General features: G+C 39.2%; 1 protein-coding gene across 1 annotated transcript in view; it reads right to left on the reverse strand.

Annotated features, from left to right (window-relative positions):
* The window catches only part of pard6b (par-6 partitioning defective 6 homolog beta (C. elegans)), a 42744-nt gene extending 33769 nt beyond the window's left edge, over positions 1 to 8975 (reverse strand). Inside the window, exons 1-2 of the mRNA XM_041799486.1 lie at positions 8640 to 8975; positions 3787 to 4009 (exon numbers count right to left, since the gene is read on the reverse strand). Of these exons, the coding sequence (XP_041655420.1) occupies positions 3787 to 4009; positions 8640 to 8702 (286 nt within the window). The 5' untranslated portion in view covers positions 8703 to 8975. The remainder of the gene's footprint in view (positions 1 to 3786; positions 4010 to 8639) is intronic.
* Positions 8976 to 23757: the final 14782 nt, after the last annotated feature.

Below are 23757 nucleotides of genomic sequence, written 5' to 3' on the forward strand. Positions count from 1 at the left end.
TGCCATACACTGAGTAATTTGGGCTTTTCACGTATATTTTGAACCTGTTAATATGCTTTTTGGATTGCGTGACTACATATAATAACAGTGTACACTTTAATAATGTATCAGTTAAGGATTTAGCCTTAGTAACCTTGAAAAATCATATTAATCCAGAGAACCAAACTCTTCATTTCATTGCACTAAGAAAATGTAGTGTACCACAACAACATTGGCATAGTTTTTCTCATGTTTAACTTACATTCTTTAAAATAATCACAATTGCGAGGTTTGTTCTCATAGCTTTCAACCTCGTGGGCAAAAACAGCTTCCTACTGCCACAAGACAATATGAACGTGACAGTCTTGTTTGCCATGCTTTCACCAGTTTTCTATTTATCCATTTATCTATTTATCTGTTGTTTGCTTAATAAAAGAAAGGTATTACTCAACTGGTTATACTAACCAATGAGGAGACAAGCCCAGGATATAAGCCCCAGACAGGAGCATGAAGTGTATAATTGTCCATTAGACGCTCCAATGTCTCTGTAGGCAGTAACACACAGTAGAGAGCCGACTTCTCCTAATACTGGCATGAATTATGTAAAGTTAAGTAGAATATGATATGACTACCTTTTAACTCACATTACAGCTCATCCAGAATACTGACTGAAAATGGCAGTTGACGAAGACTCTCATACTGCTGTTACATAACATGATCTAGCAAAAGGTAGCTAAGTAGCACTCACCTATTCCTTGTTTATTTCTCTCTCTATACCCCCCAAACTGCAGAATTAACAATTCAAACACATCAAAAATACATAAAAAGTCCCTAATTTTGTAGACTTTCTTTCTGGTAGTGGCTTTAGAGGAAGGATTCTCAGCTATTGAAACTGTGGTAGTTTCTGGCTGGGAATTTTCTGATTTTTGCTACTTAAATCTTGTCCTTGCTGCTCTGTCAGGCTCCAAAGTGACAAACCCTAACAGTTTAAATTAACAGTTGAAACAATTTTTTTCTGCAGCTTATGTCAGGTTATGTCAACATGCATTGTTTTGAGAGATGGAGAAGGAAATGCCAGGGCCACAGCACAACGTAGTGTTGAATTATTGCTGCCAATATCTACCGCCTCTGTTGCCCACCAGGCCTCTGTGCTGTCATGTGACAGAAAGCTATAAATTTGTGTTTTTAGTTGGTCAGAGCTCAGTGTCAGAGCCAATCACTAATCATCATCTGTCTGTATCAATCATCATTTTCTCTCAGAGTAGGGTGTTTTGATCTGTGGAGGAGAAATTGGCGATGACTGAATAACGTTTGGACTGTCTTCTTCATACTACAGAGCTCCATGTTGATGTTTTCTCTAGATTTATAAAGTTAATAGCCCTCTGTTACATTATTATCTCTTTTCACTTCTTTCAGAGCTGGGATTTGACATGTTTTTATTAGAATATATCAGTAGAGATAATATAGATTAGTTTATGCCCCACAAATTGCACTTCCCTCCAACATCAGACAACTGGTTTATGTCTGCAGATACATAATAAATTCTGTAAAAGCTGCTAATTTGCTGCATCTGCACACTGCAGAGCCTTTTTAGCAGGGATCAACTGGTGCTAAGCAGTAAAGTGTGTGTGTGTGTGTGTGTGTATGTGTGTGGTAAGGGGGAGCTGAGGGCAATGTGGTCTGCAGGGGTTGGCTTGTGTGTGTTTTGTCTTCTTTCTTTGTTCTATCTCTTTCTAAGAGGCAGTGCGTGACTGATGTGTGATGCCTTCTTGCCTGGATGTTTTCCTGTGTTTTTCGTTCGACCACCAGTGAGCCCAGTGAGGGGCTAGTGTCTGGAGTGTGGTAATTGAAACATGGTCCCATGCCGCGCTACACAGTGACCCCCACTAATCTCCTCCTGACAAAGTGGCTTAGCTTCTATAGGGTCATATGGCACGGCGAGACAGCTTAAACACAACAGAGCGCGCTGTCCGACCTGCCCCGGCCAGCAGGCCCTGTGGACCCCCCTCTCATTCGACAGGCTACACTGCAAATCATTAGCAAGGGATGCAGTTAAAAAATCTGGATATTGTAAATGTAATCTGACAAAAACAAGTTCACATTAATCCTGAAGCATGTGCAAACAATGACTAATAATCATAACAATCATAAAACACAAAACACGGAACAAAAACTTCTGGGTAGTAAAACTAACTACTTCCTCAGCAACTGAAATGATAAACAAACTACCAGTGATACCAATCCAGTATCAGCAGAAAAATCTTTAGTGTTGTTTATCATTGTGAATCCAACCATGGAATACAAGCCGTGATACAGGGTCTGACCCCAGACAACTGTAACAGCATTAGGACCACCATGTGAAAATTAAAACTGAAGAAAAAATAGTTATTTTCTATGCAATTATAATAGTGGAATGTGCATTTTAATCATAACAGTCTCTGCAACATCCAACATCATATCAGTTATTGTGCAGTGTAAATCAGGAAAAATAATTAAATATTGCATGTAAAGTATTACTTAAAAAATCTTTCAGAAGCTATACAGTATGAGAAAACATGCAATATTAAAGAATAAATACAATATTAAAGTAAATTATTTTATCCTTTCCCCTGTCTCATTACAAATATTACTGATAATTGTGGCTCAAGAGCCAGTGAGAATATCAAGTACAAGGGAACCGAAACAACTAGGGCTGAATGGTATGAAAAAGTGACGTTTCAATAGCTTTTCTTTTTTTAAAATGTATGTGTTGCAGTAAAAAAATAAAACAGGTTTAGTGTGGACAATTAAATTTGAGACTTACAATCATAATTTTTCTTTTTTTTTTACTTTAAATCAATTTTCTCTTAAGTTTACACTTTACGAGGAGAGAATGTGTAGTGAACTCATAGCTGTGCAATACAGTGCAAAACTATGATAAAAATAATACTAATGAAGCTGTATTAGCTTCAGCTTTAGTGTTCTGAAACATGTTTAACATGTCACTCACAACTTAATCTACAACGGTAACTCTGATGCTAGCTGGTAGGCAGCTTGAGTTTAATCTGTTTGCAAGAATACAGAGAGAAGGTATCATGCTGAGTGAGAAAGCATTGCTTATGTCTATAAAATATTATATTCATATTTTACATATATTTTAAATATTTATATTTCTAAAAACTATTGTAAAAAATGAAACTGGTCACCCTGGAAGTGATCTAATTAAGTCAATGTGTTTATTGCCAGCACTCATATTGTGACGGTGATAAAATTGCAGTTTACTGTGCAGCTCTAGTGAAAAACCATCTCTTCTGTGCAAAAGACAGGCTTTCTTAATTGGAACATTAATCAGCATATTTTACATGGTAATAAGCATATGTTCAGAGAGAAACAACAGAAACTGTTCATCAATAATCTCTTATCACATTCAAATGTTGACCCTATCAGTTTAATCCATAAACAAAACTGGCATCCATGGTAGGTCCCTGACCCTTAGCAGTGTGGTTAGAGAGAAACACCAAAGGACAAAGCTAGAGGGACACAGCTGTCTGCAACTTTGTCTGCAATGTCAGCTGACATGGGAAATATACGAGAAAATAGAGGTGATAGTATGGTCTCTTTTTTTTAGAAATTAATCATGATATATAAGACAGAGTACAGAAAATTGAATAAAGTACTTGACTGTTCAACAGCCTATCCCATTTTCCAATACTGCACTCTTTAAGCCAATACAAGCTCTTTGTTTGTATTTCCAGAGAAAAAACAGATCTGACCTAACAAAGAGGTGGACAAACCAGGACTCTGTTCAAACACTTCCTCTGTGCTTACCTTTCCTCTGCAGAAACAGCCTGAGCAGAGGGCTGGCTGTGGAGATGGCTTTGTGGTAGTTGTCGTCATTGTTGATGGGCAGCAGGTCGCCATGCACGTCAGCGTAGCCGACCAACAACTCCACGTTGGGGATGCGATGTACGTGCTGCAGGAGGCCATAGAACTCGTCAAAGCGGCCTGGCTTCGATCGATCCAGAGAGAACCGACGAAACTCTGCACCAAACTGAAGTGGAATACATATGCAAATATTACTCATAAGGGCCTAGCTGTGAAAACAAATATGTGTATGAGGGAAACTCAAAAATGACTCATTCCAAAGTTAAACACCCATGAGATAGCTAAGATGTTTTTAAAAAATCTCTGCATACAATATTAATGAACATCTCAATGAAAGGTCTTTGGAGACATTTGGGATGTAAAAGAGAAGCATACAGTGTCCCAATAGTCTATCAGATTTTAAAACTAAAAGTCTATTTCAATGTAGACAACCTAAGGCACTGCATGTGATGAAGTATTAATGTGAACTTTGTGATGCTTCTTACTCCTTTGATATTTCTATCGCAAATTCATAGTAGTTCCATGGTTAAAACAATATTCCAGCCAAACAAACTCCTGCAAAATCATAAAAATTATATAATTATATAGTGCAACCTAAGTTCAAAAAAAGTTGGGATGCTGTGTTAACTTTAAATAAAAACAGAATGCAATAATTTGCATATCTCATAAACCCATATTTTATCCCAATAGAACATAAACAACATATCAGATGTTCAAACTGAGACACTTTACAATTTCAAGAAAAATATTAGGTCATTTTGAATTTGATGACAACAACACATCTCAAGTAAGTAGGGATGGGGCTGGAAAAGTAAGTCAGTGGTACATTAAAAAATTGCACATTTAGCATCCAATTAGGTTAACTGGCAACAAGTCAGCAACATAACTGGGGATAAAAGGAGCATTTTAGTGAGGCAGAGTCTCAGAAGCATAGGATAGGCAGTGGTTAACAAATCTGAAAAAAAAAAAAAAAAAAAATCAGTTTAAAAATTTCTTAACAATTTTAGAACAAAAATATTCTCCAATGTAAAATTGCAAGACTAAACATCCCACCATCTACAGTACATAATATCATAGGATGATTCAGAGAATCTGGAGAAATCTCTTTTAGCAAGGGATAAGGCCAAAGGTCAGTATTGGATGTATGTGATCCTTGGGCCCTCAGACGGCACTGCATTAAAAACAGGCATGATTCTATACTGGAAATCACTGCACGGGCTCAGGAACACTTCCAGAAATCATTGTCCCTCAACACAGTTCACCATGCCATCCACAAATGCAAGTTAAAGCTGCAACATGCAAAGAGGAAGCCATATGTGAACACCATCCAGAAATGCTGCAGTCTACTCTGGACCAAAGCTAATTTAAAATGGACTGAGGAAAAAAAGGAAAACTGTTCTGTGGTCAAATTAATCAAAATTTCAAATTCTTCATAAAACAACAGACGCTGTGTGCTGCGGACTCCAACGGGGAAGGACCGTTCAGCTTGTTATCAGTGCACAGTTCAAAAGCCTGCATTTCTAATGGCATGAATTAGTGCCTATGGCATGGGCAGCTCACACGTCTGGAAAGGCTGAAAGATACATACAGAGGTTCCCGAGCAACATATGTTCCCATCCAGACAGCGTCTCTTTTGGGGAAGGCCTTGCATATTTCAGCAAAACAATGCTTAACCACAAACAGCATCCATCACAACAGCATGGCTTCTCAGTAGAAGAGAACTGACCTGCCTGCTGTACAGACCTTTCACCAATAGAAAATATTTGGCACACAACAAAACAAAAATCAGAGAAAGAAGACCCAGAGCTGTTGAGCAGCTAGAATCCTAAATCAGACAAGAATGGGACAACACTCCTCTCCAAAAATCCAGCAACTGATCTCCTCACATCCCAGATGTTTACAGACTGTCGTTAAAAGTAGAGGGGATGCAGCACAATGGTCAACAGGCCCCATCCCTACTTTTCTGAGATGTGTTGCTGCCATCAAACTCAAAATGAGCCAATATTTTAATGAAATGGTAAAATGTCTCAGTTTCAAGACCTGATATGTTGTCTGTGTTCTACTATGAATAAAATATTGGTTTGTGAGATTTGCAAATCATTGCAATCTGTTTTTAGTTATTTACACAGTCCACTAACTTTTTTTTAAATTGGGGTTGGAAACAAATTAAACAAATAAGAATAATTAAATTAGCCTAACAATATTTTTGTTGATGTCATTGTTTACAATTAGAAAGTATTAGACAGTAATGTTTAGCAGGAAACTCAAATAGTGAGTGAATTATCAGGAACAATTAAAACATAAAACAAAACAGTTTAGACCATAACTTGATGATATAAATTTAATAGGGGAAAAAGACTGCTACTGAATCCGGTGCATTCCAGTTAAAAAAAGAATTCTATTTTTCCTTCTGAAAGAAGTCTGAACTTAGTCTATCCTGAGACATTCCAGCCAAGAGAATAATAACCTGATTAAAACACTGGCCAATTTATGTAGTTTTGGGCATAAATTTGGCTTGTCACATGAATCAAACCTGTATTACTCTAGAGAGATACGTTGTGAAATAAATCTCCAACTACATTAATCTTTATTTCCTGCAGCTGATTTTAGAAGGTGTTTGTGGTTGTTGCTGAAATGTGCAGAGTAACACTCATTTCTGTCTTGGCTATGTGCCTCTGTTTGAGATGTTAGAATAAGTACCGGTAAGTCGTGCTGCTGCTTTAAGTTGACACAGACTCTTGACAAACTTTACAGTTTGCTTGAGGTCAATTATTGCAACACAAAACCTTTCATGATGACTAATGAGCCCATCTTGGGAATAAACCCCTTGTTATTAGTACAAAATAAGGCCCCCATGTATACACTGACCTATGATGAAGTCTTGTGTTACTCTAAACAAGAGGAGCTCAGGAAAGTGGTGGTAGTTTCATGCAAAAGCTGAAGAGTCAATAAACAAGGCATCTTTCTAAAGCATAAAACATGTATGTGAAAAAAAAAGTGTAATGTTAACTCTGCTCCATCAAGTCCTGAATCTCTATCAGATACATACAGACACAGCTCATCAGCAAAGTCAAATATATAACGCAGATTGAAATGCCATATTTTCATGGGTAATGTTGCCTTGGTTTAAGTCTGTTCTGTTGAATGTTGATTTCAGGCTTTGTCATGACCTAGTTGGTGTGACTCAATGCTGGAAAATAAACAAAAAGTATTTACTCTTCCTCATAACCAGCTAAAGAAATTGTCTTCTAACTTCCTAACCATGATGCTACTTCTATACATCAGCCCAAAGAAAGCAGAAATTTCAGTCAAACGTGGTTTTCCATTTTAAAAGGTAGTTCCTCTTCCAGTGATCTTTACATAGTCATACTGTACAAAACTGATGCACCACTAACAGAAAAAAAGCGTTATCATCTGCCAAACAACTTATCTGTCTTATTTATTTCATTCATCTTAAATGATATCAGCCTAAAAGAAACATATTTGTCAGGCTTTAAGTGGCAGGATTTTGCAACAGGCTAATTAGAGTTTTACACGTGACAATGTCTGTTTGTTGAGGACAAATAACAGAGGACAAAAATGATTGCTTCCAAACACAGGTGAAGGGGTTATAAAGATTGAATGCAGTGGTATTCATGTGTTTGGAGGTTGCAATATGTGCAGAGCTTAAGGTAATAAAGTTACCATGTTATTTCTGTTGTCATGACAGGCTGTGCTTTCAGCACACATGCACTGCCACAAAACATGTTACTGGCTTATGAGTAACTTAGTGTGGTCTGTCTGGATCAATGACTGCACATGTTTAGTCCTCGGACAACTGTTTAGCTGAGACAGAGCATTATGTCCCATCGGTGGTGTTGATGAAAAGTACCAAGTGTTGTGGTTACAGTTGCCCAGTGCTGACAAAAGATCATCCACAATTCACTGCCAGCCTGAACTCTCATCAACTCTGTCCATTAATGCAAGACATCAGAATTATTACTTTTTCTGTTGTGAAAACAAACAGGTCCCTGGACTTTTTCTTGTAAGTACTTGGGCACAGGGTGACATCTCACAGTACTGGACTACTCGGTTTATGAATGACTTTAAAGGGCATTTTATTACTTTGAGTAAAACTTGTACTGTAACTGTTTACTGTGGAGCTGGTGACCTTAACAAAATGGTCACAGTTTGTGTAAACAAATGAAGTCAAGCCTCTCAATGTGAGTGCAATAGTGTCACAGGCAGGAGGCGGGCTGCATGTGGCGGAAGCAGCCATGAGTGTACCACAGGCCGTATGACACCTGTATGCACAGGAGTAGCCTAAACCATGAAAAGAAGATTATAACACGACTTGACGGGATACATGTCACGCAGATGTCTTTTGAATTTAGTAGACTTCCCTTATGGTTGTGTCGAAATGAAAATTTGTCTCAAAGTTTTACAGTCATTGTTAATTAAATGAGCAGAGGGAGCGGCGGATGAGGCTGTGACAGGTGACACTGGCTCACTGCGGCGTCAGCTGACAATAATAACCACCTTCAAACTTACTAGCTTACTAGCCGTCTTTTAACCAACTTAGAATCAAACTACAACTCAATAAAAATTAAGTTTAAAATATGATAAGCTACCAACTAGTCATTTGGTGAAAGAGAACCTATTTTGCTTTGCATAACTTATGTAATTCGTGCGACATCATAACTTGCTATCAAGCCACTTAGCGGGCTAACTTAAATTAGCCGCAGTAATGATCTCGAGGAGAGTGAAGGCTAGCTTAGAAACAAAGCGTTAACAGATAAAGAAGTCTCCTGAAGTACCTTGCTCTTCACCTCCACGGCACTCAGAGAACGGTTGCTCGGCACTCGGTGGTTTTTGTTCATGTTTCGCTAGCAGCGGGACCGCCGCCAAAGCTCTCACTCACTCGCCCTGCTCCTGGTTCTCCTGCCGCCGCCGCTCGGTATCCTGATGTGTCCTCAGAACCGTTAACACAGACCGTCCCACGACGTGTCGACGTCCAACGGTTTTTCTGTTTTCTCTCCAAGAATACGACAACGGCCGCCAATCAGCCGAGCTCAGCCTGTAAACTTATCTCCTCTCATAGTTGCCGCTGTCCGCTACACCACTACAGTGTGTACTGAGTCTGTCGATCCACCTCTTCCCATGACTCCTTCAGTGTGAGAGCCTGGAGAGAGGCGACACGAAACTACAAAATAAGATTCAGCCTCCTCACCTTCAAAATAAAAGCACCCTAGCTACAATGCAAGTCTTATCCAAGTATGACATCCGAGTCTTGGTCCATATAAAATAGCTACATATAAGCATAAGACATAATTTAAATAAATGAATAGATAAAGTAAGTAAGTAAATAAATAAATCCCCTCTTGGTTGTTAAGGTTGAATAATTTTAACAAAAAAATGATCTTTCAAATTCTCTCTCCAAAAGAGAGTTCATTTAGTAAATTCACCTTCTTGATAAGAATTTTTGGGTAATTATCACTATAAAGCCTACCTTTATCATGCATCATTCACATTTAAACATACTTAAAATGATTTAGTATCATAACGCATCTATAATGCTATATAACCATAGTTACAGCACTCTTGCCTTTTATGATACTTCAGTATTCATAACTTATTATAATGTCAGTGTCTATGGTGAGTTATAAACATGTTCTATTTTTGTGTTCATGTGCTATTCAGAAATATTAAGAATGCTTTGTGGCGATGATTATCACACACTATGAGGCAACTATTCAAATGACTTCAATCGTTGGGGGTTAATCCACCATATTTGTGTTGCTGGCCATATATGTAAAGATCTAAGAGTATTAAATTTCGTAGACTTTTAATCCATTCTAGTCATTCTTAACACGTTATAAGTAATGTATGTATTTATATTAGGTATGTTTATACTTAACCTTGGTCAATGGCATTATAAGTAGTTATGATTACTGATGTGAAGCATTATAAATAGCCACGAGTGCTTGTAACTATGATCACGGCATCATGGTGCGTTATGATGCATTAAGAACGTTATCATGTGTTATAATGGATTATAGAGGTAGGCTTCATAGAAAGTGTTACCGAAACGTATAAAAGGGTAATTAGGAGGCTCGTGTTCATGATTTTACTATCTCTATTATAATGTAGTTTATAAAAATATTGGACCTCAGATACATGCATTCCCATTCTATCATACAAAGTGTAGTTTATGATTTGGGTATATATGATATGAAGTGTTAAAAACTGTTAGCCTAGGACCTGCATGAAAAGCCTTTATTTAGATTTTAGATGTTTAAATTGTAAGTTTATATTAGTAAAAGCTACAGACAACTGCCCTTTGTTTATTACACTATAGTGACCTCTACTGGCCAAAAGGTATAAAGGCCCACTTCTGTAGGCCACCATCCCCACGCATGCACCCACTTGCTTTTCTGTATTTATCCTATGGTTTCAGCTGTAGTAAAGGTGAAATATTCTTACGTTTCGCACAGCAGACAGTGTCCATTAATATTCAACATTCTGAATTAAAAAACTTCAGTGGATAAATATCTGAATTTCATTTCAAATGCTGTTGTAAATTACATCATACTAGATCATCATACTAGATCATACTAGAGATACTATTACATTATAAGAAAAAAATCTTCACAAGTCAAAATCAAGCTTCTTAATGGCTGGAAATGTTGTCTTTCCAGGTTATGTACAAATACAACATTTTAGAAATGCCAGGAGTTCCTGCCATGTATTATAGCTGTCAATGCAATGATAATGATAATAATGAAATCAGGAGCTTTTTGAAGGGATTGTGTTTGTTCACTTAGCAGATGCCAATGTGCAAGAAAAGACATTTTATACCATTAGGTAGTATTATTGTGAGTGTCATGGGGGTGAATGTAAAAAGCCACACAGCTGTTTTCAACTTGGAAACTTAAAAAAATCATAGAAAATGTAAAACTGGGCCGAGTCTTAAACCGTTCACAGCAGTTACAAAAAAGTTAAAGCACAGGGTTAAAAAAGAGCTCTCTATAATAACTGAGAATACAGGAATTGTAAAATGTGGCTGATTTCTTTCAGAGATTAACTTACTAAACTTATCTGGATGAGAGGTAAAACTACCAAAATGTAGAAGATGTAAAATGTTTCTAGTTATCTCAAAGACATAATATTCTACAGTATATTTGGAAGTGCAATGTTGTGTAAATCCCAATGTCTAAAGTTTAAGACGTTGCATCTTCTGTCATCCAGTTAATAACTTACAGTACAAACCTGAGAGCCCACTGGTGGGCCAGCAGTTTTTTTTAAAACAATTCAGTTATTTACAAAAAGACTGTCCATATGTGTATACTTCAACAGAAAGCTCTGATCTCAGGATTCTGACCATGTTAACCAGTCCAGGATAAAACCACTGCAGCAGTTTAATGAATGCATTTGTCAGATAACAAACAAACAATAACAACAGTGACATATCTCACCATTCCTGTACTCTCCTGATCATAATATTCCATCAAAAACAGTCCTACTGCATCAGAAAGAGTCCACACATTCCAAAAACCTATCAAATATTTAATCCTATTTGTTTCCAGGCAATTATTAGCAGTGCTACATAGAAGAATGTCTGCCAACCTTAAGCCTTTTTGGACTTTCAAGTTTGAAAATTTGGGTCCTCAGTAAAACAGGTGTCAATACTTATTTTCTGTTCTTTTGTTATCAGCTTTGAACCTGAATTAGGTAAGGTCCATACTTTGGTCCCCAGCACTCAATTTAATTTGGGCATTTTTGACTAATTTTACCTGGATTTCTAAGGGCTTCCTCTCTATTGCCGTAACGACCCTGGGAAATGTAATATTGACAATAGAAAATAAAAGAAATCCTTATGGAATCTTAAGAGAGCGCAGTATTTTTATGCTTTTTGAAAAGTTCAGCATTGAAAGTTTTGCTTATGCCAATAGATGTGCAAGACATTGCTATTTTACTACTGCTCTGTCGTGTAATTGATGTTGATATTGATTTTAATAATTTTATTTACCCAGTGCAGCATGATTCTTAATTTTGTTGACAAATGCTGTACACAAACAATTTAAAAGAGTAAATTTACATCTTGTTCTTTAGGAAACTGAATTTTGGAGCTATAAATTTCATTTATGCAAAAGGTATTTATTTTTAGCATTAAGTTTAATTAAAATACTCAGTATTTTCTGAAAGATCATTCTAGATTTTCTGTTATTAATGCGAAATTTAGAAAATATTTTCTATTTAGTTGTTTTGCATCATTGTTTTAGTTTGCATGCACATGGGTGTATTATTATTATTATTATTATTATTATTATTATTGTTATTATTCTACCAGCCAAAGAGAGGCCACTGGAGCCATGTTTTTTTTTTCTCGCTTGCTTGTTGTTTGGAACATAAACCACCACGGTGCTTTTGACATAGCCAGTGACTTCCTTTGCCTGTGAACATCACTTGCCCATGCTGTATCAGAGGCCATTTGGCTTGATATAACTTTATTTGTTTGGTTTCAAACAAGCAACCAACACATTGCCAGTGCTTATATGGTTCATTTCAAGGACCTGAAGCCAACTGCCTCTGTGGACTTCAATTGTTTTTTTTCCAGGTGCAGTAAACAACATGACCTCCAGTCCTTTCTGTCAATGTACTGAAATGTTATTTCGTTGTTGTGCAGTATGCAATTACCAGCATTACCCGTTGTTTTTTTTTTTTTTAGAACACACTGACAATATTGTGTAAGGACTGAATGTTAGGTTTGCAGGAGGAAAAATATTTAGACAACTGGTTGAAAACATCCGTCGTTCTGAAATGTTCTTGAACAAGACTTAGTAAGTGCTGAGATTTTGTATGACCTCTGCCCTATGATATTATAAAATGTTAACTTAATAGATTAAAAGATGTATATCTTTAACATCCCAAGACGTAAACATATCTTCATATCTTTTCATTTATTCACCAATAACATCCTCACCCTTTTCTTTAAAAGCACTTCTCAGTTTCCCAAAAAACAGCTTTGAAGTTAATGTGTTTGACTTCCCAGTGGACCTCATCTCTCCCACCAACCCCTCTGCAGTATGGACAGTGCTATGCAGCAGACAACCACTTTCTACTTCTAAGTGGTGCCTCTGCTACCATGCCAGGTTTTTTTGTGCCGCTCAACTTAGGGACCCCACTAACATACACATACATTTACCCTGCCTGTCATTTTGATTGCCTCCTTCTCTTTACTGTTGGTTTACACACTTCCCCTCTGTCTCCTATGTCTCTGTATTGAGATGATGGTGCCATGAGCTCATTTCTGCTGTCTTACTGGTGCAGCATCTGTCGGCTTCTTCTTTTGACACACTGTCTCATATGAACTGCACTCCTGTACAAGCAAAGAAGTCAAAATCACTCTCCCTCATACCTTTTCAAACATTAACCTTGACCAAGGTTGGCATGAATTGCTGCAAACCTGTGTGAGTACTTCAGGTAAAAGTTCGGCATGTTTACCCCAAGCAAGCAAGGTGATGTAGTTCCTGTTGAGCACAATTTAGAGCTATGGTTCACAACACGTTTTCCATGGAGCCCCCTTACTTGTATCTAAAAAAAGTTGAGCCCCATCCAAGACCTGTGCAAAAGAAAAAGAAAAAAATGGAAAGAAACAATGTTGTCAAAAATTGATATTAAATTTAGTTTTTTTTTATTACTACCCCAACAGAAAAGGTTTAACAGCACTTGTTCCTTACAAAGATGTTTGCATAAATTATTCCGAAAGTTTTATTATCAGTATTTCAATTGGCCAGTATAAATATGTGCAAATGTAATTTCAACAGTTGCAGAACAGACGAAAGCCTTGTGCCCCTCAGATCTTGGGCCCGTCCCCTGTTGGGGCTAGGACTCCAGGTTGGGAATGAAGAAATTAAAGCAGTGGTTCTTAATTGGTGGGTCAGGATCCAAAAGAGGGTCATGGAGGCCTTTTGGCATTCATATATGAAACACTACATGTCAAATTTACCCATTCACAAGGTGACAGAAGATGCTAAAATGCCCAATAGCTAATCCCACTCAAACACACTACTGGCCAAGCCATCAAATGCAATGTGGAGTTCGGTGTTCTGCTTAGTGACACTCTAACATGGAGGGAACTGGGAACCTTTTGATTAAGGAAATCAACACTACCAGCTCTGCAAAAGAGCCACAGAAGCCCTCAGCTTACCATGCTCGGTTATCCACAGTGAGACATTTCTTCAGTTCTTATAGTAAGAAAATAAAGCTTTTATATTTGGCTGTTTGCAGATGATGTGATTCTGTTGTTTTATCTAAAACAGATGTGAAAACCTCACAGGTGCTTCTAAATTGAATAAGCAACGGCCAAACCTTCATGCCTCTTTCTTTAAAGTAAATAAAGAGCCATTTCTCATTTTCTAAGATTTATTTGCAGTCATATGTGAAGCTGTCACAGCATCTCAGGACCTTGAGACTGAAAGGGGGGTAGGCAAAACTGTAGCTTCCGTTATACCAGATCTTTCTTGTAAAGAAGATGAAGGGATGGCAAGCTTTCATTTCGACTCAATCCATGGTCATGGTTTGGTTGTGAAGACCAGAATGAGATCTGGGACACAAACAGTCAAAATGAGTCTCCTCTGTAGGAAGGCTGGAGTTACCCTTAGAGACAGGGAACAGAGCTAAGACATCCGCAGAGTGCTCTAAGAAGAGCTGCTGCTCCTTCATATCAAAAGAAGCCAGTTGAGGTGGTTTGGGCAACTTCCCAGATGCCTTCAGGGTGCTTTCCTTGGAGGCTTTCCAGATGCCAACCGGTGGGAGACCCCAGGGTAATCCCAGAATACACTGGAGGGATTAACATCTAATCTAGATCAGGAATGCTTTAGGATTCCCCAGACAGAAAGCAATGCTGAGGATAGAGACGTCTGGACTACCTTGCTTAGCTGGCTGTAACAAGATCTGACAAAAGCAACAGTAAACGGAAGAATGGATGGTATAATCCTACACCTGTTCACTTTAAATTACAAACATAGTTGATAGATGTCTTAGAGAGGCCTCTGTTTTCAGCCCTATGAATATATATCCCCTTTATGATACAGTTCAAGTTTTGAACATAAAGCCACAAATGGGTCTTGAGAATTAAAAAAAAATCTGATGAAAATATCCTTTGGTGGATTTTTGCTGAAATATGACATTCTTTCACATTTTCATTCCCTTTACAAAAATAAAAGACTTTTTATTGGGTAAAAATATTTTAGTTGTAGGTAGAGGCTTGATGGGTTGCTCTCTCCTGCTCTATTTCAAACAGACTCCTCAACCCTGACCCTGTCCAGACTCAGTACAAAAGGATGCTTCTACCCTGCACTCATGTCTGCTGAAATGCTGGATTGCAATTGGCCATGAAAAAGGTAAGAGTATCTTTCCTTGTCATATCTCCTCTTTGCAGCTTGCTTTCCTTTCATTATTATTCTTTGCCGTGTATTTCTTTCCCCTTCCAATCATACATATGACTTTTATCTCTAATAGTTAGCCACAGGACCCACTTTCATTCTCTTTTTCCCCCATTCCCTCTTTGTAATGTTGCTTTTTCTCTCCCTGCTGAATGATTCAGTTTCACCACATTCTTTCTGTGCATAATTTCCACTGTAGCAAGGCCTTCTAAAAGCAGTAGGCATAATACCAACCATCTCTTTCTTGCTCTCTCTGCCCCCCCATCTCTGCAGAAGAGGACTCTTGTCTCCCCTGCAGTCTGCAAGGCCTTTCTTTAGTCCTTCCCCACCTCGTCTCCTCCTCCCCACCCTCTCTCTCCCTTCTCTCCCTCTGTGCTGTTGTTGTCGTCCTGGTTTGTGTGATGCTCTGATCTAGATGACTTCTGGCGACATGCAATATTCAGAGGATGCAAAGTGCATGGTAACATTTTGTACACACAACATCATATTTGTTCCTTTACCCCCTTAAAAAAAAGAATCTCAAGTAGCTCCTGTATGTTCCCTACAGGGGGCGCCATCAGTTACACCACCACAACTGATATTGCATCGCAACCTGCCCAAGATCCCCTTCACATGCAAATCATTTTCCCTCAGGAAAACTTGCTTTGAAGCCAGGTAAAACCCTAATATACAGGAAAACCGAGACAAACAGTCTCAGGTTACAAAGGTACAAGAATATTTAAAGGACATCTGAAAGTGAACATATCCATCATTTAACATCAGTAGTGAAAAATAAAGAATTCTAAAGGGTCATTTTTAATATTTAGATGTGAAAGATTTGAGTGTTAAAAGACTATCATGTTTGATTTTGCCTGGGCTGCATGGTAGTAGAGTGGTAAGCGCTGTCTCCTCACAGTAAGAAGGTTCCCAGTTCAAACTCATGTCTGTCAGGGATTTTTGGTATGGAATATGAATGTTCTCACTGTGCATGCATGGGTTCCCTAAAAAAATACCCGAGTTTACTCCCAAAGACAAAAAACAAGCTTGTTTGATTCACTGGTATATCTTAACTGCAACTAGAGTGTTTGTCTCTATAGGTGCTTTTTCAACTCTCCCTGGAACTAGGAACCCTTTCTTACCATTTTTGGACATGTTGCCTTTATTTCAATGGACAGCTGAAGAGATGCATGAAATATGGAGAGAAAGACACGCATCAAACATGCACTGAGACAGGGAATCGTTCCACGACCAGTGCTTTGACGACTTTAGCCTCTGCTCATGGGTGCCAGCTCTGCCAACTAGGCTACACCAGCGACCAGAACAAGGAACCTTTAGAGGAACATTCAGACTGCAGGAACTAGGGTCCTTTACAGATGAAGGAGCTAGGGTCCTTTACAGAAAATCAGTAGTTTTACACTGCTGGAACTTAGCAAGGATATGAAGTCCTATAAAGGAACTAGAATTTCTAGACAACAGGAACTTCCTGAGGACTAAGGAACCTTGAGAGGATGTCTGTACTTTGAAACAACTGGAACTTTTCTTAGGATCTAATGACCTTGAAGGGAACTCTGCACTATAAGGCTTCAGTTACTTTTCCCAGAAGCATGGGACTTCTAGAGGAAAACTATACTTTTAGATCACAGCATCCCCAGGATTCATAGCTCTTCCTAGATATGTGAAGGGGGCGCTCAATGGAAAAAAAGGTTGGGAACCACTGCTTTAGCGGAACTCAATACTTTTAGGCTGCAGGAACTTTTCCCTGGAACTAGGGGTCTTCAGCAGAACGCTGTGCTTTTAGACAGCATGAACTTCCCCAAACCCCAGGGACCTTTAAAGGAACCAAGTAACTTTAAACTGCAGGAACTTCCCCTGCAACTAGGGACATCAGAGGAACTTCGTAGTTTAAGACTGCAGGAACTTCCCAAGGAAGAAGGACCTTTAGAGGAACTGCTTAACTGCTTTAGGCTACAGGAGCTTTTCCCATAAACTCAGATACCTTAAAGAAACTCTGTACTTTTAGATTGCAGGAACTTCCCCCAGGAACTTGGGACCTTTAAAGAAATTTTGTAATTTTAGACTGCAGGAACTTCTCCAGGAATTAGGGAACTTTAGAGGAACTGCTTTAAACTGCAGGAACTTTTCCCAGTAACAAGGGACCTTCAGCAGAACACTGTGCTTTAAGACAGCAGGAAGTTCCCCAGACTCTAGGGACCTTTAAAGGAACCAAGCAACTTTAGACTACAGGAACTTCCCCCTGGAACTAGGGGGAACTCAGTAGAGTAAGACTGCAGGAACTTCCCCAGACTCCAGGGACCTTTAGAGGAACTAAATAACTTACTAATAACGGCAGGATCTTTCCCAAAGAACTCAGGACCTTTAAAGGAATTTTGTAATTTTTAGATTGCAAGAACTCCCCCAGGAACTAGGGACCTGTAGAGGAACTGTTCTAGACTGCAGGAACTTTTCCCAGGAGGAGGGGATATTTTAGGAACCTTTGTTCTTTTTCGAACACACGGACCAAGGTCTCAATGTAGTTCGGTGTTAAAAATCTAAGCGTTGAAGAGTTCCTGCTCAAAGGGGTGGTACCTTCCGAAGGCTTAGAAAGTACTGGTGGGTACTGCAGTGCTGATCAGTAAATTTTCAATGACTCTTACACCCAGATCATCAACTTTCTAATTGTTGACAATGCTCTCTGGTCTGTCAATTTTAGAGCTAAAGTCTTTTGCTCTTCCATGTCTTCTTGAAGCCTGGCTGTATCAGGATGCCACATTTCCTTAATCTTCCTTAAATTTTAGACCCTGGTAGAAACACAGACAGCAATGGGCCTCAGGAACCACTTAGTTACCTCAAGAAAAGTCCCTGGAGCTAAAAGTTTCAGGTAATTTTGGTTAAAAAGCACCTCATCTGTCAGCCCTGTGAGTGACTAGCGACTAGTCCATAGTGTACCCCTCCTCATATCCAACTGACAGCTGGGATCAGCTCCAGCCCCCCACGGCCCCATATGTGACAAGAGGAATAGATAATGGGTGGAAGGATGGATTTGGCCTCTGGTAATCTAAATCTCCTGCTGCAGGCTAAGAGCTCAAGTTCAGCATGGAGAGGATGCTCAAGACACTGTAAGACATCTTGAACCATAGACGCTACTCTAACATAACAGGTCATTTTACAAGAGTGACTCCTCTGGCAACCTTAACTATGTTTTCTAAGATCCCTTTATCTTCTAATGAAAGGTTAGGAAACCAGGTGATGACAGCAGAAGTGAGGGAAGACTATCATGGAATAGTAAAGAAGTGTAATTAATTTGCTGCTCACCCCAAACCCTATGAGCTTCAAAGGAAGTGCAGTCCCTGCTGTGCTTTTATGAACACTACATCTGTATTTCCATTTAGAGATTGCTTGTCGTCAATGGCAACACCCTGGTACTTATAACTTTAAACTCATTCGACAGTCTGCCCCTTAATGCTGATAAAATCAGAGTACATGACTCCCTTCTTAAATGCATTTCCCCCATGTTTCTCACCCCAAATGCTCTAATATGTCTCCTTTTCTCTCATACCCTTGTGATAAAGCTGCACAGGTGGTGTAGGCTGCAGGTGAGATGGGAGGGATTCTAAACTTCAGTGTGGTCAGTCCCATCAATTATCCTCCCTGGCCTTAAGTGTAAGGGCTGTTTTTGTCTCAGCAGCATGCACCTCTTTGTGTCTGACAGCTCACCAGGGCCTCTCTGTCTCCCTCCTTCAGCTACAGGGGGCGCCAGTCTCTACACCATCCCCTCCCCCTACTCCTGCTCTCCCCTCCTGTCTCACCACCTCCTCCTCCTTCTACCTCCCCCTCTACTGCCGTCTCCCGTCTGCCCCCACTCTATCCACCTCACCCCTCTCATCTCATCTTCTCCTCCCTGTCCCTCTCTGACTCCCCCTTTCCTCTCCTCCCCTCCCCTCCCCCCAGCTCCCTTCCCCATCCCTCCCCCTTCCCCCTTTGAAAGGCTGCTAAGCACTCCTTCTGCACACAGCACTGCAGATGAGGCCTCCGCCTCCCCCACAGTCTGCCAGGCCTCTCTCTCCTCCAGCCTCCCCCTCCATTCCTTCCCTCCCTCCCTCCTTTCCTCCCTCTCTCTCTCTCTCTCTCGCTCCTTACAGCAGCATAGCAACACTGAATAGCCAGCCAAGAAGAGTCTTGCCTCTCTCTCCCTCCCTCCCGCGCTGGGGTAATTTCCCTCCATTTTAGATTCCTTATCCCAGGGCAGCACAGGATGGCGTTTTAATTAAATATTTGGAGGCAAAAATACATATGGTGAATATGCACATCTGATCCCACTTCATTTACCTGGGATTGAAGAACACTGTGACTCACTAAATGTAACTCAGCCAGATCTGATTTATCTCTACGCACAGAGTGTACCTTTCATCATAGGGTTAATAATCTAGTGTTCTATTTCTAACCAATGCTTTTCTACATCTGATCACTGGGAACATGCAGACAGGCTCCATTCAGTTTATCTGTATGCTAGAACACGGGAGAATATATTGCATGGTTTCTGACAAACACATCATTTATTCTGTTTCATGTTTTCTTGCACCTCATTGTGCACATCAAAATCAGTATGTTCAAGCGAGGTTTGCTCAGAATGTAGGCTCGCCACATTCATCAAGCATCGAGTGATGAAAACTGCATGGAAAGTTGAAAGCAGTGGTGTTGGATCCAAGATTTTACTTGTACTGTAATTCTTAGAAACAGCCAAGTTTAGGCAAAATTCAATATTGTTGTATTAGGCTGGCGTCAGCTGTGCATGGATCAGAGTGGATCTCATTGGAATATACAGGTGCATCTAAAAAACATAGAATTTCGTGTAAAAGTTATTTTTTTCCTTGTGATTTATGTCTGAAAGTTACATTTCCATAAATTCTAGATTCATCTCATACAAACTAAAATATTTCAAAACCTTTTTGTTTTAATCTTGATGATATTTAGTTGTAGCTCACAAAAATCCAATCTCAAAATGTTAAAAAATTGTGGAAAAGTCCAATTTACAAAGGTTTCCAGAGCCTTTATTCTACCACTCTGATTCAGTACACACAACCATAATCATGGGGAAAACTGCTGCCCTGGCAAATGTCCAAAAGACAATCATTGACATCCTCCACAAGGAGGGTAAGCCACAGAAGGTCAGTGCTGATAGGGCAGAGTGTTCTCAGAGGCTGTATCAAAGCATACTGTATTCATGAAGATGGTTCATGATAAGAAAAAGTGATAAAGCAACAGGGATGAGCTCAGCATTCAGAGGACTATCAAACAAAGCAGATTCAGGAGCTCAAAGGAGCCTCACAAGGTGGACTGAGGCTCAAGTCGATGGATCAAGAGCCACCACACAGACGGGCCCAGAAGATGAGCTACAAGTGCATATTCTTAGTGTCAAGAATGGTCTAAAGATTTGTTTTTACATGAAACTAAATTTTGCATTCAATTTCGAAATCAAGGTCCCAGAGCCTGGAGCAGGATCTGAGAGGTAAGGAATCTGTGTGCTTGGAATCCATTGTGAAGTTTTCCAATGTGCCTCCAACTGCTGAGAAGCTTTACGGAGAAGAGGACTGTGCACCCACCCACAGTGAAACCAAAACTACCAGAAACTGGTTTCCTGACCATGGTTTTACTGTGTTTGATTGGCCAACCTACTGGTCTGACCTGAACCCCATAGAGAATCTCCAGGGAAATGTCAAGAGGAAGATGAGAGACACCTTACTCAACAATACAGATGAGCTGAAGGCTGCTATCAGAGCATCCTAGGCTTCGTAACACCCCAGCAGTGCCACAGACTGGTCGCCCTGCACGCCATGTCACATACAGTAGATGCAACAGTTTGTGCAAAAGGAGCTGCAACCAATTACAGAGTACATAAATTTGCATAATTTTCCAGGTCAATGTTTCTGTATTATAAACCCATTTTGAACTGCTGTGTAGTTATATTCTAATATTCTGAGATAGTGGACTTTGATTATAGTGAGCGTTACTGTAATAATCAACACTTAAACAAAAAAAGTCTTGAAATGTTTAATTTTGTATGAGATGAATCTAGACTATATTAATATGTAACTTCCTGAAGTAAATCATGGGAAAAAAATAATGTTTACATGATATTCTAATTTACATACAGTTTGTGGACTTCAATTTGGTATACTATGTAGACAAAGACCACCGGTACTGGATGAGTTTCCAGTGAGCCTGGCTGACCCATATGGGTCATTCATAAACCATGAAGGCTAACCATCCTTCACTGAAACTGAGGACACTGGCTGGACACTAGGTAGAAGGGCTTGACTAACACTCTTCAACCAGCCAAGTGCAGGTGGAATTCAAGCAATAGATGCCACGGTGACTCTCACTAGGCTTTTTGGCAGGTTGAATCTATCAGCTGAAAACAGGTGCTACACTTTATCAGTGCTTGGATGTTATTGCCAGTGTTTGTGAATTAGAATGCTTATTGCAATGGGCTGATGTTGATGCAAAAATCCAACTTGATTAATGTCGAATGAACAAATTATGAAATGAGTGCATGTTTTAGCTAGCTCACACAAAACATGACTTTGAGTTTTTCAGTTATGTAAGATACATACCAGGTGAACATATAGATTTAAGTTGAGCTGACAATTTTTTGTTATATATTGTGCTCGTCTACGTTAGTTGAGTCAACTGAAATATACATTTCTGCTGAGAAATGTTCTGCCAACTTGAGATTTTTAGTTGAGCCTGGTATGCAAACTAAATGGCAACATTAAGTTTTCAGTTGGGCCTCTTAACTAAAAAAAAAACTGTGAAACTTGTTAACTATTTTATGTTGGGCCCTAATATTAATTTTTACAGTGTTGTATATATCTGCAAAGTTGCTACGCCAGCACACATATGCAATTCTTTCTTTTCCCTGCTAGATGAGGGTGATATCTCATTATAGCCAACCTTTATTGTGTACAACTTTATTTCCCAACAACAAAATTGTCGCTAGTGAAAACTCAGGATGGCTTGTAACTTTGAAAAACTACTAGCCACAGTCACTAAGGGCAAAAGAATTAATGCCAAGCCCTGCTACACACTATACCATCTGAGCCCTAGAAGGGTTGATCTGTTTGGGGCAGGAACAAAAACTTAGCCCGTTTTTTTTTACAACCAGAAACCAGGAAAAAAAAACAGAAACCTCCTTTTAGGGTAAAACATACGTAGAGAGCTTTATCTAGCAGTCTTGAGCTTCCATTGCATTTTTATAGTTGGCTGACAACTTGGCGTTTTCATACCGCAGGTTGGACTTTGCCATTCATACCCATTCACATGCCAATGACACAGCAGCAGGAACAATATGGAACTCAGTGTTGTATTGATAAAAGGACCTTAACATGACTGCAGGAGCTTGGAACTAAACCTCAGACTTTCCTGTTAACACTCATCAAAAGGGGCATTGCAAACCAATGAAATATGCTAGTACTAGACTAGACAGTGTTAATAGACCTGGTTATAGCCATTGGCTATGTTCCAACTGTTTTACCTCATAGATGATGCTAAAAACATACTAAAACATGGAAAGAGACCATGTGGACCAAAATACTTGCTTTAACTTTTAGCTGGTAAGGTATAAAACGTAGTTGTGTATTCTCTTAGCTGGGTTGGAGAATTCAAAAGCTATGATGAACTGGTAACTGTCCCATCCCAAGATATTTGCGACTGTATTCTCAAATTGCAAGGGGACGTTAAATCTCATTAAAATGTGCTGATGGATGTGGATACCTCACGATATTTCACACCTGAATAGTAAATTAAAAATTCAATCTGCTAATTTTATCTGTTCCTAAAATAAGATTCAATTAACTTGAAGGAACGGATCATTTTCATACCTGAAGAGTGCATGCTTTACCTTCTCACACAACTGTAAAAATACCATCTTGCATTGATTTTTACTTAGAAAATCAGTCAACGACTGACTGTACCATATAAAAGAAATTAAAAGGAAACAGAAATGGGACATATTTTTCTGGCCAATGTAAAGAACCATACATGATCAAACACTTTTTATAGCTTGAAATCTGTAGTTTTAAGTACAAGATGAGTTCAGAGGGAATTTACGGTATACTATAGTATAGTGAAGTTAAACTAAAATGAGCTAATGCTAGTCCAGTGTACCTATACAATGTGTGAATAAAATTTAAAATGAAACTGCATTGTATTTCAGGGCCAAATCTTTGCTTTACTTTCAGAGAAATGTTAAGTTTGGTGGGGGAGTCAGGTTGTACTGTGAGCATTTTTGATGCCTCTTGTTTCTCTGCCCTTCTGAATCCAGCAGTTGGTGCATACCTTATGAACCTCTGGTTCACACTTTAGAACAAATTGTTCCTCCCAACATAACCATGTATGCAGTGAAAAAACTGCCAAGCTTAGGCAGATTTGAAGTTAAAAACCATAACCCCCACCAAGAAGTAGTCCATGGCCTCTTCACCAAAGCCAGATCAGACTGCACTTTTGTCTTTTA

This window comes from Cheilinus undulatus, linkage group 11 (assembly GCF_018320785.1).
Source record: "Cheilinus undulatus linkage group 11, ASM1832078v1, whole genome shotgun sequence".
NCBI classification, from domain to species: domain Eukaryota; kingdom Metazoa; phylum Chordata; class Actinopteri; order Labriformes; family Labridae; genus Cheilinus; species Cheilinus undulatus.